The 17,122-nt window shown below is 37.3% G+C and overlaps 1 protein-coding gene across 1 annotated transcript in view; it reads right to left on the bottom strand.

Moving 5' to 3' along the window:
• TMEM38B (transmembrane protein 38B) overlaps positions 1 to 17,122 on the bottom strand; it is a 71,741-nt gene that overhangs the window by 37,768 nt on the left and 16,851 nt on the right. The window contains exon 2 of the mRNA XM_053571886.1: positions 13,883 to 14,039. Within this exon, the coding sequence (XP_053427861.1) occupies positions 13,883 to 14,039 (157 nt within the window). The remainder of the gene's footprint in view (positions 1 to 13,882; positions 14,040 to 17,122) is intronic.

Genomic DNA, 17,122 nt, shown 5'->3' on the forward strand with positions numbered 1-17,122 from the left:
AAGACCTCATCTCTACTAAAATAATGGACAATTACCCTTGGCAGGTGGCACACACCTGTAATTACAGCTACTTGGAAGGCTAAGGCAGAGGATTTCTTGAGCTCAAGAGTTTGAGGTTGCTGTGAACTATGGTGAAGCCACTGCACTCTAGCCCAGGTGACAAAGTAATATTTTATCTCAAACAAACACAACCAATAATATTATAAATGACCCCATTCTCATTCCCTGTACTGAGCCTATCTTTAACATGAGATAAAAACTTATACTATTATACCAGCAATACTGGACTTTTTATATGTGACATACGGCACATAACATAAAATTTGTAATTACTTCTATTTCTTTATAAATAAATTTTTATTCTATTACTTCTAAAGTATACCCACAATAAGCTAACATTTTACACAAAAGAACTTTTCTCATTTGAGTACGAAATCACCCTGGGGGGAAAGAACAAGTTTTTTTTTGTTTGTTTTTTTTGAGAAAGAGTCTCAAGCTGTTGCCCTGGATAGAATGCCTTGGCATCACAGCTCACAGCAACCTCAAATTCTTGGGCTTAAAGCGATTCTCCTGCCTCAGCCTCCCAAGTAGCTGGGACTACAGGTGCCCATCACAACACCTTGCTATTTTTTGGTTGTAGTTGTCATTGTTGTTTGGCAGGCCAGGGCTGGATTTGAACCCACCAGCTCCAGTGTATGCGGTTGGCGCCCTACCTGCTGAGCTATAGGCACCGAGCCGAAAGAACAAGTGTTTGGGGGGCTCACTAGACTTATAAGTAAACACATCAGACCAAAGGCTCCCTAGAAAACAATTCTTGTTCTATAACACAAAGTAGCTTTTTAATATTCCCTTAATGAAGGAAGCAACACTCAAGTGTCTCTCCTTCTATAAAGACTATAATTTCACCGTTAACTAAAATTGTCAAACCTAAGGTAGAAAGAAGAAATGAAATAAAAAGATAATTGATTTTGCATACATTTTATGCTATAAAATGTCATATAGGTTAAGCTAATGAAGAGGAAAATAATGAAAGTTGACCTAAAACAGGATACAAAGAAGATCCTAAGCCACTAACAAATGAAAGCTAAGCCAGTTTAAGAAAATATGAGAGCAGGCGGCACCTGTGGCTCAGTGAGTGGGGCACTGGCCCCATATACCAAGGGTGGCTGGTTCGAGCCCAGCCCCAGCCAAACTGCAAAAAAAAAAAAATGGCCAGGTGCTGTGGCGGGCGCCTGTGGTCCCAGCTGCTTGAGAGGCTGAGGCAAGAGAATCACCTAGGCCCAGGAGCTGGAGGTTGCTGTGAGCTGTGACATCATGGCACTCTACCAAGGGCGACATAGTGAGACTCTGTCTCTAAAAAATAATAATAATAATAAAAGAAAAAAAAAAAAGAAGAGAGCAAAATTTAGGTTAAACCAACATTTGAACAGAAAGAAACTTCCCAGGATCAATCACTAAGAACTCTACTTTCATTCAAATATCAATTCCACTCCTCTATCAAAGACAGTATCACTTAACAAAGCCAAAACACAATGATAAACCAAATATATAGTTCATGTTAGTCCAATAATATCTTTGTCTTGCCTTATTTCTCTAACAAGTTATTAACTTTATGTATAAGCTTTGAAAAAGATTGACAGATAAATGACACCTATAAAAACTATATTTTTTCTTTTTCTTTTCTTTTTTCTTTTTTTTTTTTTTTGCAGCTTTGGCCAGGGCCAGGCTTGAACCCACCACCCCTGGAATGTGGGGCCGGCGCCCTACCCCTTGAGACACAGGCACTGCCCATAACTATATTTTTTCTTATATTTTTTCTCATTAAATATAATTCCACAAATGTGGAAATCTATGATCATTAATACTTTGGAGCTGAAGGAAATTACCAAGGCACAAAAATCAATTCATAGAAAAATTATAAAGTATTTACTTCCCCCAAACAGATTTTCAAACCAAAAAAAGCCTATGAAAAGTTTACACTATCTCAGAAGCAATGAAACTACACAACATACCAAGTTTCTTTGCCAGTAGATGGCGCTAATCTCCAGATGTATGCACTATGAGCTATTGAATTAAAGATGACTTTGCTTGCTAGATTTTAAATTCCAAACATTTTATTTCTCAACTGAAAATCAAACGGAGCAAAATTAAAAATTTGTTCTAAATATTAAAACTTTAAAAAAAAGAAATATATACTCTGCCTTTAAGCCAGCATAATTTTTTATTTTTAAGGGTCTATGAGGACAGAAATAAAGTTTGTATTTCCAGAGTATAAAATAATACACTGCATAAGCACAAACTAAAGAACTAGATAACCTATAATTTAATCATGACTCCAACTACTCAATATCTGCAAGTTATTAACCACTCCATGCTTTAGTTACATGATCTGTTAAGTAAGAATGTTATAGTACAGTACCTACTTCATAGGGTTCTTGTGAGGTTTAAATGAAATAATACATCCAAAGCACTTAGAAAACTAGGACATACTAAATGTGGAAGAATAACAAAATAAGTGGTTGCTGTTGTTATTATTGCTGTTTTATAATGCCCAACACCTACAGCCATCAAAAATGCTCATCAACAAAAGAATAAATAAAATATAGATATTAATATAATAGATTATCCAATAGTGGGAATGAATGTACGATAGCCACATACAAACCTGCAGATTAATCTAGTAACATAATATAGAGTAAAAAAAATTATATCCCATCTTAAATCTTTGCTCTCTACAGTTTTAGCATATATTTATACCTTTAATATTGTTTTTGAAAGCTTTATAAATGAAATACTATAACACTTTTCTGTGACTTACTTTTTTTTGTTCAACCTGTATTCCTGAGTCATTGTTATGTGTAGTTATAATTTAATATAAATTTTTACCAGCATATAGCTAAACATAATATGTCATAATTTATTCGTCCATTTCTCTGTTGACAGTTGTTTCTAGTTTTGGCTATTCTAAGTAGCATTTCTTTTTTTTTTTTTGTCGCCCTCACCCTCACAGCATCACAGCAACCTCCAACTCCTGGGCTTAGGCGATTCTCTTGCCTCAGCCTCCCAAGTAGCTGGAACTACAGGCACCTGCCACAACACCCAGCTATTTTTTTGTTGCAGTTCGGCCGGGGCTGGGTTTGAACCTGCCACCCTCGGTATTTGGGACTGGTGCCCTACTCAACTGAGCTACAGGTGCCGCCCTCTAAGTAGCATTTCTAAGACCTTTCTTGTACATATGTATATTTACTGATATACATGAGCAAGATTTTCTCTTGGTATATGCTTAACAGTATATTTATTGAGTTATAGGGAAAGTAATTCTTAGACTGTATCAGATAATGTCATTATGTTAATATCTGTATTTTATTTATTCTTCTGTTTATGTACATTTTCATTGGTTCAAGCTCCTTTGTTGGGCAACATGTTAAAAGTAATTGTTACTAAAAAAAGGAAGGAAGGAAATGGAATGGGAGAGACTTCAAAGCTAATGACAAGGGGTCTTGGAAGATGGCAGAGGCCGCACATACTTTGATCTCTTCAAATTCCCATAAAAATACACAAACAACAAGATAGTAAGATCAAAATCCTACATACAATATAGTTGACCCAGGAACAGCACAGAGGTTGGGGCAGTAACCCCAATACAGTGAAAATCCATGTGTAACCTTTCACTCCACCAAATTAGCTACTAACAGCCTCCTATAGACCAGAAGCCTCACCAGTAACACAAACATATCATAAAATATGATTAATACATATTTTATACGTTATATTATATATTGTATTCTTACAATAATCTAAGCAAAAAATAACTGTTAATAAGAAAATCTTAAGGAAGAGAAAATATATTGACTATTCATTAAGTAGAAGTGGTCTTCATTCTCTTCCCTGCCACATTGAATAGGCTGAGGAGAAGGGACAGGAGGAATTGGTCTTGTTTTTTCAAGGGTGACAGAGGCAGAAGAAAATCTGCACATAAATGAACCCATTCAGTTCAAACTCAGGTTGTTCAAGGGTCAACTATACTTACAACAGAACTATGTGACAAGGTATCTTCAAACCCCAAAATGCCAAATCACCAATGTCCACAAGACCCACACCACTTGGCAAGGTGAAGAAGGCAGCAAGGTGTTGACCAAGGGACTCAAACCAAAATAATGCCAAGATGGCTAATGCGTATTCACTGGAAAGCACATCAGGCCAATTTGGGAAAAAACAAAACAACAAAAAAGAAAGGAAAATCCCTACCACATGGAGAGGTTCTAGCATCTCTAACACCAGATAAGACAGAGCCCATGGTAAGAACTTCTGAAAGGGTTGTAGCCATTTAGTCCCTATGGGCTTTCAAACTGATCCACCAGGGCTCTCTTCCAGAACAAGCCACACACTGAAAAAAAACGACTGCTGAGGATCAAAACTGAAGAGGAAGAGACCCAAGAAATCTCAGAAAGCAGGTCACTTTTGAACACTACATAAAAAAACAACAGAAGCAGAAGCTTTGTGAAGTAAAATCTTTCCTTTTCCAAATCTATCCAGGTTGTTACAAAAAAAAAAAAAAAAAATCTTTCCTGAATTTCACCTCATTCTGAAAGTCTGAAAACCAATTTCATATAAAAATGACCAACAAAAATTATCAAGGTCAAATACCATACAATAGGATTTGTATCCCATACAATCCAGCTACTCAGGAAGCTGAGGCAGGAGAATCGCTTGAGCGCAAGACTTTGAGGTTACTGTGAGCTGTGCCACAGCACTCTACCAAGGGTGACAAAGTGAGTGAGACTCTGTGTCAAACAAAGAAACAAAAAAATAGATCAAGGCAACTTGCGTAGCTCAGTCGGTAGGGAACCAGCCACATATACCGAGGCTGGCGGGTTCGAACCCAGCCTAGGCCAGCTAAAACAATGACAACTGCAACAACAACAAAAAATAGCCAGGCATCGTGGCGGGTGCCTGTAGTCCCAGCTACTTGGGAGGCTGAGGCAAGAAAGTCGCTTAAGCCCAAGAGTTGGAGGTTGCTGTGAGCAGTGATGCCACCACACTTTACCCAGGGCAAAAGCTTGAGACTTTGTCTCAAAAAAACAAAGAAAAAGAAAAAGTCTCACTGCGTGTGGCTCAAGCAGCTAAGGCACCAGCCACATACACCTGAGCTGGCAGATTCAAATCCAGCCCGGGCCCACCAAACAACAATGATGGCTGCGACCAAAAAAATAGCCGGGCATTGTGGCGGGCGCCTGCAGTCCCAGCTACTTGGGAGGCAGAGGCAAGAGAATCACTTGAGCCCAAGAGTTGGAGGTTGCTGTGAGCTGTGATGCCATAGCACTCTACCCAGGGTGACAGCTTGAGGCTCTGACTCAAAAAATAAAGAAAGAAATAAAAATAAAGAAAAAAACGGCAATCTACTATTTCAAAACAAGGTAAAGACATTAAGAAAGTAATGTTAAGACATTAAAAAAAAGCAAACATTGGGCGGCGCCTGTGGCTCAAGGAGTAGGGCGCCGGTCCCATATGCCAGAGGTGGCGGGTTCAAACCTAGCCCCGGCCAAAATAAAAAAAAAAGCAAACATCACAATTAGAAAAACAGAACTGAAGGTACAATACTCAGAAAGACTAAGAAATAAGAGGAGAAGGGCGGCGCCTGTGGCTCAGCCGGTAGGGCGCCGGCCCCATATGCGGAGGGTGGCGGGTTCAAACCCAGCCCTGGCCAAACTGCAACAAAAAAAATAGCCGGGCATTGTGGCGGGCGCCTGTAGTCCCAGCTACTTGGGAGGCTGAGTCAAGAGAATCGCCTAAGCCCAAGGATTTGGAGGTTGCTGTGAGCTGTGTGACGCCACGGCACTCTACGGAGGGCGATAAGGTAAGACTCTGTCTCTACAAAAAAAAAAAAAAAAAACAGAAATAAGAGGAGAAAAAAATCATTTGAGAAATGAATACCAAACCAGAAAATGCAAAGAGAAATAAATGTAACCAATAGTACCTTCAAAGAATTAAAGGTGAAAAGAAAAAAATATTTAAATTTTAAAAAGCAGATAAAGGCCAGGTACAGCGGCTCATGCGTATAATCCTAGCACTCTAACTCTAGGAGGCCAAGGCAGGAGGATTGCTTGAGGTCAAGAGTTCAAAATCAGCATGAGCAAGACCCCATCTCTTGGCTTAGTGCCCATAGCATAGTGGTTATAGCCCCAGCCACATACACTGAGGGTGGCGGGTTCAAACCTAGCCCAGGACAGCTAAACAACTACAACCAAAAAATAGTTGGGCATTGTGGCAGGCGCATGTAGTGCCAGCTACTTTGGAGGCTGAGGCAAGAGAATCACTTAAGCCCAAGAGTTTGAGGTTGCTGTGACTGTGATGCCATAGCACTCTACCAAAGGCAACACAGTGAGACTCTGTCTCAAAAAAAAAAAAAAGACCCCATCTCTACCAAAAATAGAAAAAATTAGCAAGGCCTGGTAGTAGGCACCTGTAGTCCCAACTACTTGGAAGACGGAGGGAAGAGAATTGCTTGAGCCCATGAGTGTGAGGTTGCAGTGAGCTATAATCATACCACTACACTCCACCGGAGGCAGCAGAGTAAGACTCTGTCTCAAAAAAAAAAAAAAAAAAAGAGAGAGAGAGAAAAAAAAAAAACACGCAGATTTAAAAAAAAAAAAGATACCTTGTAAAAAGACTCAAAGAGCAGCCAAAATACCAATAATAAGAGTTCTGAAGGAAACTAATGCCAGGGAAGAATGCAAACACTAAAATAACTTTCCCCTATGAAACCAATTTATGGCTTTCATATGAAAGCTATAACCCAGCTATAACATAAGAATATGGGGAAGTGGGAGAGGGAGGAGACGGAGGGGGGAGGATGGGTGGAGGGAGGGTGATTGGTGGGATTACACCTACGGTGCATCTTACAAGGGTACATGTGAAACTTAGTAAATGTAGAATATAAATGTCTTAGCACAATAACTAAGAAAATGCCAGGAAGGCCATGTTAACTAGTGTGATGAAAATATGTCAAATGGTCTATAAAACCAGTGTATGGTGCCCCATGATCGCATTAATGTACACAGCTATGATTTAATAATAAATAAATAAATAAATAAATAAAATAACTTTCCCAATTAAAAGAAAATCTATAGGCACCAAAAAGAACATACCATGTACCTGAGAGCAATATTCCAGAGCAACCAACACCAGGATATATTTTATTTAAATTTTAGGCTTTAATAAATAAAGAAATCCTTTAGGTATCTAGAAGAAAAGAACATACGACTTATAAGGGAAAGATAATTAAAAGGCCATCAGATTTTTTTTTTTTTTTTTGAGACAGAGTCTCACTATGTTGCCCTAGGTAGAGTGTTACGGTGTGACAGTTCACAGCAACCTCAAACTCTGGGGCTTAAGTGATTCTCTTGCCTCAGCCTCCCAAGTAGCTAGGACTACAGGCAACAACGCCTGACTATTTTCAGAGGCGGGTCTTGTTCTGGTTCAGGCTGGTCTTGAACCTGTGAACTCAGCAATCCACCTGCCTTGGCCTCCCAGAGTGCTAGGATTACACCCGTGAGCCACCTCACCTGGCTGACCACCAGACTTTTTCACAGCAATGCTTTCAGCCAGAAGAAAATGGAGTAGATCTGAAGGATCTACAGAACCATGACCATATGATCTTAGTATGGAGTGCAGTGTCTGCACCAGTCTGGTCTGCTGATTGGGCAAGCCTTGCATCAGGTGCGTGCAGAGCCCTATGCTTAATACAGTAGACCCTCGATAAGTCGACCACCCATGGGACCGTAACTGCTCAACCTACAGAGGTGGTCAACATAAGGAACTAGGCTAGGCCTACCATATTGATATATATGTGTGGGTACATGTCTGGTCTATGAAAATTAGGTCAACTAAATTATAGGGAGATGGTCAACTATGGAGATTCTACTGTATTTAAAATACTCAAGGATAAAAAGTATGAGTCAATGATTTTATGTCCAGTAAAAATGACTTTTAAGTATAAAAGACAGAGACAAATCTATCAATACATAAAAACTCGGGGACTTTTGTTACTAATGAATTTGCTAGAGGATAAGCTTCAGACAACCAAGATTACTAGAGAGATATATATAAGGATTGATGATAGGCATTAAATATAAAGTTAGCTGAAAAACTAAAAATGAGGGGGTGGCACCTGTGGCTCAAAGGGGTAGGGCGCTGGCCCCATATGCCAGAGGTGGTGGGTTCAAACCCAGCCCCGGCCAAAAACTGCAAAAAAAAAAAGAAAAAGACTAGGAATGAGGGAGCACTGAGAATCGAAGAGTACAACATGTAATAGCTAGAAAACTACAATAGTGTAAAACAGTACATCTGTTTTAAGAATGAGAGAATGTAAAGTATATATACAAAAAAGTTTTAGTGGGTGGCGCCTGTGGCTCAGTCGGTAGGGTGCCGGCCCCATATACCGAGGGTGGCGGGTTCAAACCCGGCCCCAGCCAAACTGCAACCAAAAAATAGCCGGGCGTTGTGGCGGATGCCTGTACTCCCAGCTACTTGGGAGGCTGAGGCAGAATCGCTTAAGCCCAGGAGTTGGAGGTTGCTGTGAGCTGTGTGAGGCCACGGAACTCTACCAAGGGCCATAAAGTGAAACTCTTGTCTCTACAAAAAAAAAAAAGTTTTAGTAACCATTTCAGTGGAAGTCTTAGTATTGCTACTCTAAGACTACCATGTACATAATACAGAATAAAATAAATTAGTCATGTTAGAATACTTTAATTCTATCATATCCTTTGCCCTTAAGAATCAAAACTCTTAGTCAAAAAAAGGAGACACATATGTACCAGAAAAAAAGTTAAATAAAAGCTCTGTAGTCCTGAATGTGCATTAGAAATACCAGTGTGAACTCACGAGTTATCTTTATTCTTCTTAGCTCTATTCACTGAAATGACCTAGAAACAACCATCAAACCAGTAACAATGAGCATTTCCAGCACTCAGACTGTGGTCTCAAAATGCCATCCTCACTAAAAGAAATAAGTGCTTCTTAGGGAAATAAGTGATTCCAGAATTAAAATACAAGATGAATCTTAAACCCTAAGTAACAAGAAAGCTAATCCAAAGTCTTAGGTGTCAATTTGAAGAGGTTCCCAAAGATGGGACAATTTGAGCTTCAACAATGAAAATAACTGAAATTTACTGAGACCAAAAAAACACGCTTAAATCCATGAATTATTTTTTCTAAACAGGTCAACTCCAGAGGATGACAACAGACCAATTCATTACCTTGAAAACTGATAAATAAAGGAAAAGAATCAAGCATTTATCCCACCTTTCCTATATGAACTATAAAACTGCTTTCTCAAATAATAAGTGAGAAGTATCTATTTATAATTCAGAAGTATTCCAACCAATAAAAAAAAAGAGTGAGACTATCACCACTTTGTAATTCCCATTTAACTAGCAGATATAATAAGCATTAAGTGTAAAAGGGTGCTATTGTCATAAAGAGAGCCAATCAAAAAAATACGGACCTCTTTTAAAGTTGCTAAAGGGATTTAACCTGAATCTGATTTGGATTCTGGATCAATCTGCCAATTTTAAGTAAACATGGAGGAATAAAATGATCTGTACCACAAATATGCGATCAGCAAACTCTGGACAAACAGCTCTGGTTCAACAGGTAAATTTTAAGAAAAAGAAAAACAGAGGGATAACTAAAAAAACTTTAGAAAAATATTAAAAATTTTAATGGACATAACTATAGTGTGTAAGAATGAACACTGAGTGATAAAATCATAAAAATATGCAAAAAAGTGACTACCATAAAAGTTAGGATAATATAGGTTACTATAATGGTTAGTCAGGGAGGGAAGTAAGTTATGATTAGAATGGGTCACACAGAAAGGACTTCTGGAATAGGTGACAGAGTTGTATTTCTTGACTTGGATAATGGTTACAAGGATGTGCCCTATAGTAATTCACGAGATTATATGCTTGTTTTCTGTGGTTGTCTGAATTTTTTCACTTTATAATAAAAAGATTATTTTAAGTGACAATTTTTTATTAGTATAAATGATGGCTATATAAGCTTCTTTACACATGTATCACAAATCTTTATACTTTGCATATATTTTATAAATATTTTTATAGCTATTCAGTATTACTTGAAATTTTAAGCTAAAAAAAAAAAGATTGTTCATAGTGAAAATTCTTCTTAATAGTCCAAATGCCTGAGTTGAAATCCAGATGCTGCCATTAACCAACTTGCTCAGCCTCAATTACCTCTTAGGTAAAATGGAGCTAATAAAAGATCTGAGATTAATTAATAAATTCTATAATAGGAATTCACCACTTGAAAAAAGGTATTTATTTTCCATTTCTAACATACCTTTTGGTTTAAGCCAAGAAAGCATGTTTAGAGACAAGAACTTATATTTCCTTTAAGGGATCAACTCATCAAATTCTGTAATCCTTAACTACTCAAATATAGAAATCCTTTATAATGTCTAACAATACATAGCAATCCATTCCTTTAAAATGTAATTACTGTATGAAGAATAGTAGTTGGCACACAGTTAACAAAATAAAATCCCTGCTCTGATAGGTTGTTTTTCTAGTGGACTAAGACAAATCAACATTAAGAAATCAAGAAAAAAAACAAAGGATGATGTGACAGTCACAGGAGAAGAGGTACTATTTCAGTCAGGGAAAGACTCTCTGATAAAAGAAAACATAAGTCTTCTGGGGGAAAAAATATAACAGGGAGAAGAAATTAAGTACAAAGGCACAGAGCTAGAAGAAGACCTTATACGTTCAAGAAACAGCAAAGCTCTCCGGTGAGAGTGGAGGGAGCAGAAGTACAGCAGACATCCGCCACAGGGAGTGGAAGGGAAGATTCTGCAGGATTGTGTACGCCATGGAGAGAGCAGAGAATTTTATTCTTAATAAGATTAAGAAACTATTGAGCACCTGAGTAACATGTTCTAACTTATTTTAAAATGTAGTTGTCCCTTTGTGGAGGACTAGTTCTAGCAACCTCCTCAAAACCTTTGGATGGTCAAGTCCCTATATAAGTTGGCACAGTATTTGCAGATAAGCTACACACATCTTCCTTTATACTTTCAGGGGTGGCCAACCTGTGGCCTGTGAGCTACACGCAGATTACGTGAGGACATTTTTGCTTATCTGTAGTGGCAGATATCACAAAAATTATGCACAGATCATTTTTTTGTTCATCAATTTTCATTAGTGTATGTGTATGTAATGTATGGCCCAAGACAACTCTTCTTCCAATGTAGTGTGGAGAAGCCAAAAGGTTGGACACTCCAGCATGGATTACTTACAACACCTAATACAATGTAAATGCTGTTAATACTTATTATATTATGTTGTTGTCTATTTTTATAATTTTTTTATTTTTTTTCCAATTTTTTTGATCTGTGTTTGATTGAATCTGAAGATATGGAACCCACAGATATATAGGGCCAATCACCTTACTGCATAAAGAATAGATTCAAGGGGATAATCAAAGGAGCAGCTGGACCACTTAGGAAGATCCTGCAATTGAAGAATGGTGGATGTTAATACCATAGGAGTACAAATAGAAATGATGGAAAGTTTTAGAGAGAAGAAAAAGAATCTAAAAGTAGAATCTACTTTTTATATAGTTTCAGAATCAATACACATTAAGAAGTTTTCCAAAATGCTAGTATCTTTTAAAAATATTGTTATAGAAATAAACGTCCGTGAGAACATTTTTCAAAACACCTAGCAACTGCAAGACTGTAAGAAATGGTTAAACAAATTTGTAACATTTGGCTGTTAAGTGCGAAGACTCTAAGGCCGCGCCACTTTGGGAGGCTTAGGTAGGAAGATCACTTGAGGCCAAGAGTCCAAGACTAGCCTGGATGATATAGAGAGACCTCATCTCTATAAAAAAATTTAAAAATTAACTAGGCCTGGCAGCTGTCGTGGGAAGACTGCTTTAGCCCAAGAGTTTGAGGTTATAGTGAGCTATGACCAGGCCACTGAACTCCAACCTGTCTCTAAAAATACATACACAAATGTGCAGCCTCTGAAGTTAAACTTCATGTTTTGATTCTAGCTCAACCACTCACTGGATATAAAAATCACAGCAATGCTTCTCTATGCCTCAATTTTCCCATTTGTCAAATAGGCCTAATAGCAATAGCCATATCACACGAAAATAAATAAAATAAATAAAAAGAATTTAGCAGACAATTCAACAGATGTTAGCTATCACGTAATATAGTCTCTTCCTCCTAGTTTCCACTGCCACAGGTTTCCACTATTACTCCATTGCTACTATTATTTACAATACCCGTTTTTATAATTGGTTACATATGCATTTAAAAATTATCACAATAGGCTCGGCACCTGTAGCTCAGTGGTTAGGGCTCCGGTCACATACACCAGGGCTAGCAGGTTCAAACCTGACCCGAGCCTGCTAAACAACAATAACAAAAAATAGCCAGGCATTGTGGCAGGCGCCTGTGATCCCAGCTACTTGCAAGGCTGAGGCAAGATCACTTAAGCCCAAGAGTTTGAGGTTGCTGTGAGCTGTGACATCATAGCACTCTACCAAGGGCAACACAGTGAGACTCTTTCTCAAATAAATAAATAAATAAAAATTTTTTTAAAATTATCACAAAAACTTTAAGTATTCCTAATATATATAACATATATGTTTACTTATATATTTGATTAATATAAGTAGATTTAATATATAATTAATAACACTTTAAAAGTTCCTAACATATATAACATATATAATTAATTATATATTTCATTAATATTTTTTAATAAAAAGCATAGTTTTTGCTTTAAAAATAACAAAGGAATCTGATTTGTATCATACTTTTTTTTAGCTTGATGGATCAATCCCCGTAAGAATAACTGAATTTGGGCCAAGCACAGTGGCTCACACCTGTAATCTTAGCACCCTAGGAGGCTAAGGCAGAAGAACCCCTTGAGTTCAAGAGTTTGAGACCAGCCTGAGCAAGATCAAGACCTGTCTCTATAAAAAATAGAAAAATTAGCTGGGTATAGGACGTGCTCCTATAGTCCTAGCTCCTACCTACAAGGGATGCTGAGACAGGAGGGTCACTTAAGCCCAGGAGTGTGAGGTTGCAGTAAGCTAGGCTGATGCCACTGTACTCTATCCCAGGCAACAGAATGAGACCCTGTCCTAAAAAAAAAAAAAAAAAGGAAAACTAAATTTGGATTTATAAGCATTCAAAGCAATTTCTAATAACATGTTTCTTCCCTTCAAAACAACAAAATTAGGGTTTAAAGATTTCACAAGGTTCAAAAACTTCAACAAGTACAAGAAGAACAATTTTATATGGACTATAATCACATGGACTTTTTGTTTAGTTTTAGATGTTCACATTCATGATTTTATAGTATTGTATATGTGGCTATGGATTAGGTTCACAAACTAAACAGCTGGAACCAAATATTTAGTATTTGAAATGTTGTAGTAAAGATACGTAAGTTAATTTTTTTTGATAGCTTAGCTGTACTTCGTTGGTTTTCTTTCAGAATCCTTCTACAAAAGAACAAATTGAAAATCAAGGCCTTCCTCTTTCTAGGAGCCTTCCACCCACTCCTATGCACCCTGCTGGGTCACCGTTGCAGTTCATGGTGGGTAGAGGACTTGCTACCTTTGCCCCCCACCAAGCTTCTAGAAGAAGATAAGGGGAGAAAGGCAAGAAAGAAACATATTTCATACTTAAAGCCTTTGGCATTATTTGGGTTCCTTCCTCGCACATGCACTAACTTTTCAAGAACATAAAATATTTTTCAAAGAAAAAAATTCTATTTTACTAAATAATTTATGAAACAATTTTTTATATGTCCCATAGTTCGCCATAATGGCAGCTTACCAGATTGAAGATGCCAGTAATATATTAGTGTGGTTTGCAAGAAACCTCAGAGGAGGCTCTGCAAGCAGTATACAGGATAAAATTCCTCCACCAAAGCAGTGGAGCATAGCAGTAAACCAGCTGGAAAAAGGATTCTCCCATGCCACTGCCACTGCTCCTGAAATGGTAAGATAAAAACATGAGATAGTTGTATGTTTATTTATTTTTTTTTATATCTTTTTTTTTTTTTTTTTGGCCAGGGCTAGGTTTGAACCCACCACCTCTGGCATATGGGACCAGCAACCTACTCCATGAGCCACAGGCGCCACCCAGTTGTATGTTTATTAAACAAGTCCCAAGGTATCATGTATACTGAAGAAATAAACCTTTTTAATTCTTAATTTTCAGCAACTTACTCATAGGTATGCCAGTTATGATCATTGAAAACCATATTCTTTGTCCTTTAAAGCAAGACTGGAAACATTCCATTATTGGGTGAATTGGAGCACCTTTGGCACCTTTAAAATACCCTTTTTAGGTTCCCATTGCCAGTTACCTAGTAATACTTTTTTTTTTTTTTTTGAGACAAAGCCTCAAGTTGTCACCCTGCCTAGAGTGCTGTGGCATCACAGCTCACAGCAATCTCCAACTCCTGGGCTTAAGGGATCCTCTTGCCTCAGCCTCCCAAGTAGCTGGGACTACAAGCACTCACCACAACGCCCAGCTATTTTTTGGTTGTAGTTTTCAGTGTTGTTTGGCAGGCCCAGGCTGGATTCAAACCCACCAGCTCTGGTGTATGTGGCTGGCGCCTTAGCCGCTTGAGCTACAGGTGCCGAGCCCCTAGTAATACATTATTATAAACAATCTTCCAACTTACTGGCTCCTTTCATACTAAACCCAACTTTAAGTACTCCCAGTCAATATGTCAACGTGATACATTAAGAAAAATGTATGGGGCGGCGCCTATGGCTCAGTGAGTAAGGCGCCGGCCCCATATGCCGAGGGTGGTGGGTTCAAACCCAGCCCCGGCCAAACTGCAACCGAAAAATAGCCGGGCGTTGTGGCGGGCGCCTATAGTCCCAGCCGCTCGGGAGGCTGAGGCAGGAGAATCATGTAAGCCCAAGAGATGGAGATTGCTGTGAGCCGTGTGAGGCCACGGCACTCTACCCGAGGGCGGTACAGTGAGACTCTGTCTCTACAAAAAAAAAAAAAAAAAAAAGAAAAATGTATGATCTTAAGTACATTAGAAAATAAAACAGGCTGAAATAAATAAACTAAGCTTTCAACAATAGGTGAGAAATAGGGTAATAAAATAAACCCAAAAGTGAAGGTTACTGAAGAATAGATAATTACCTATCTCAACATGAGTCCTAACAAAATTACTTATTAATTATGAAAGGAAATAATAACTTTGGAGTGGAGAAACCTTACAGACATCACCATAAACAATATGACCCCTGATATGATACACTGAGAATAAATATCACTTCTGGAGTATTTTTAATAAAAATTATATAACCAGAGCTAACCTAATCAGACAAATCCAAATGAAGGCTACTCTGGAGGAAAAAAAAAAACCATGAAACAAACAAACAAGTGGCCTTTATTTTTAAAATGTCAAGGTCAAGAAACACACAAAAAAGGCCAATGGAATGTTCCAAGCTAAATTACATTAAAGAGACAAAACAACCTACTGCAATGCATGCCTAGATTATATCCTGAAATAGGAAAGAAATTATAAAGGAACTTATTATACAATGGATTATGGCTTAAATAACAGTATTTCATCGTAGTAAAACTTCCTGATTTTGACAACCGTACTGTGGTTCTCAGAATATACACACTTAAGTAATTAGAAGTAACTGGGCAAAATGCCCCTAATTTATATTCAAGTGGTTTTAAAAAATAATATTCATAAATAAAAATATTCAGAGAACTTTTCTTGGGTTTAAAATTATCACAGGAAAAAAGTTCAAAAAATAAAAACTAAACTCATCCAGAGAAACAGAAGTAATAAAATAAAATAAAAGCAATAAAATAAAATAAAAGTAGAAATTAATTATAACAAAGCTAAAATGGGGGATAGAGATGGGCAATCATTAAAATCAACCCAAAGCTGTTCTTGGAAAAGACAATAAACAGACCACAAGTATGAGGAAGATTAAAAAAAAAAATGACTAAAAAGGCCAGACATGCTGGCTCATACCTATAATCCTAGAACTCCAGGAGACTGAGGCAAGAGGACTCCTTGAGCTCAGGAGTTTGAGACCAGCCTGAGCAAGAACAAGACCCTATCTACACTAAAAACAGAAAAAGTAGCCAATATTGTGGCAGGCATGTGTAGTCCCAGCTACTGGAGAGGCTGAGGCAGAAAGATCATTTAAACATAGGAGTTGGAAGTTGCTATGAGCTAGGCTGATGCCATCGTACTCTAACCCAGGGCAACAAGGTGAAACTCTGCCAAAAAAAAGTTCATAGCATTAGAAGAAAAAAAAAGAAAGAAAATATGACAGAGAGTTTTCTTAAACTATAAGAAAACTAACATATATTTAATCCAATGAATGCAAAAATGTAGTTGGATTGGGAATTTTTCTAAGAATTTATAGATTAGTAAAATTCCCTTAATAACAAATAGAAACCTGAACATACAAATAACTACAGGAAAAAACTATAGGGCAAAAACCTAGCCTAACAAAGGTGCGAGGCCTAAATAAATTAATGGAAAAAAATTTTACCAAATATCTTTGCACAACTTATTTGTATAACAATTATAGGTACTTACAGCAAAGGAGAAAAATCATTCTACGAAACATAATCCTAACTCAAAAATTAAAACAAAAAAAGACAGAGACAAAGAGAAAGATAATGAAACAGAAAGGAGGGAGGGAAAGTGAGAGGAAGAATAACAATGAGACAGAAAGGAAGAATACACACTAAATTCTAATTTACAGTGAACTTAAATCAGTAGTTTTTCAAAAAGACAATAAACGGTGTCCAAGTAGAATTTAACCAAAGAATTCAAGGAAGGTTCAATATTTAGAAATACATTAAAACCATTCCTTATACTAGAAAATTATTATGATCACTCCTTTAGACAAACAATAAAAGATCACTTCATAAAAATTCAACATTCCAGACTTAAAAAAAAAATTCTAGAAACAAAAATAGTACTTAACCTGAATAAAGCCATGAAGGAAAAGATTTACAAATATGACTACATTGAAATTTAAAACTTCTATAGGACAAAAGACTAGAATAAAA

The sequence above is a fragment of the Nycticebus coucang genome, chromosome 2 (genome assembly GCF_027406575.1).
Source record: "Nycticebus coucang isolate mNycCou1 chromosome 2, mNycCou1.pri, whole genome shotgun sequence".
NCBI classification, from domain to species: Eukaryota; Metazoa; Chordata; class Mammalia; order Primates; family Lorisidae; genus Nycticebus; species Nycticebus coucang.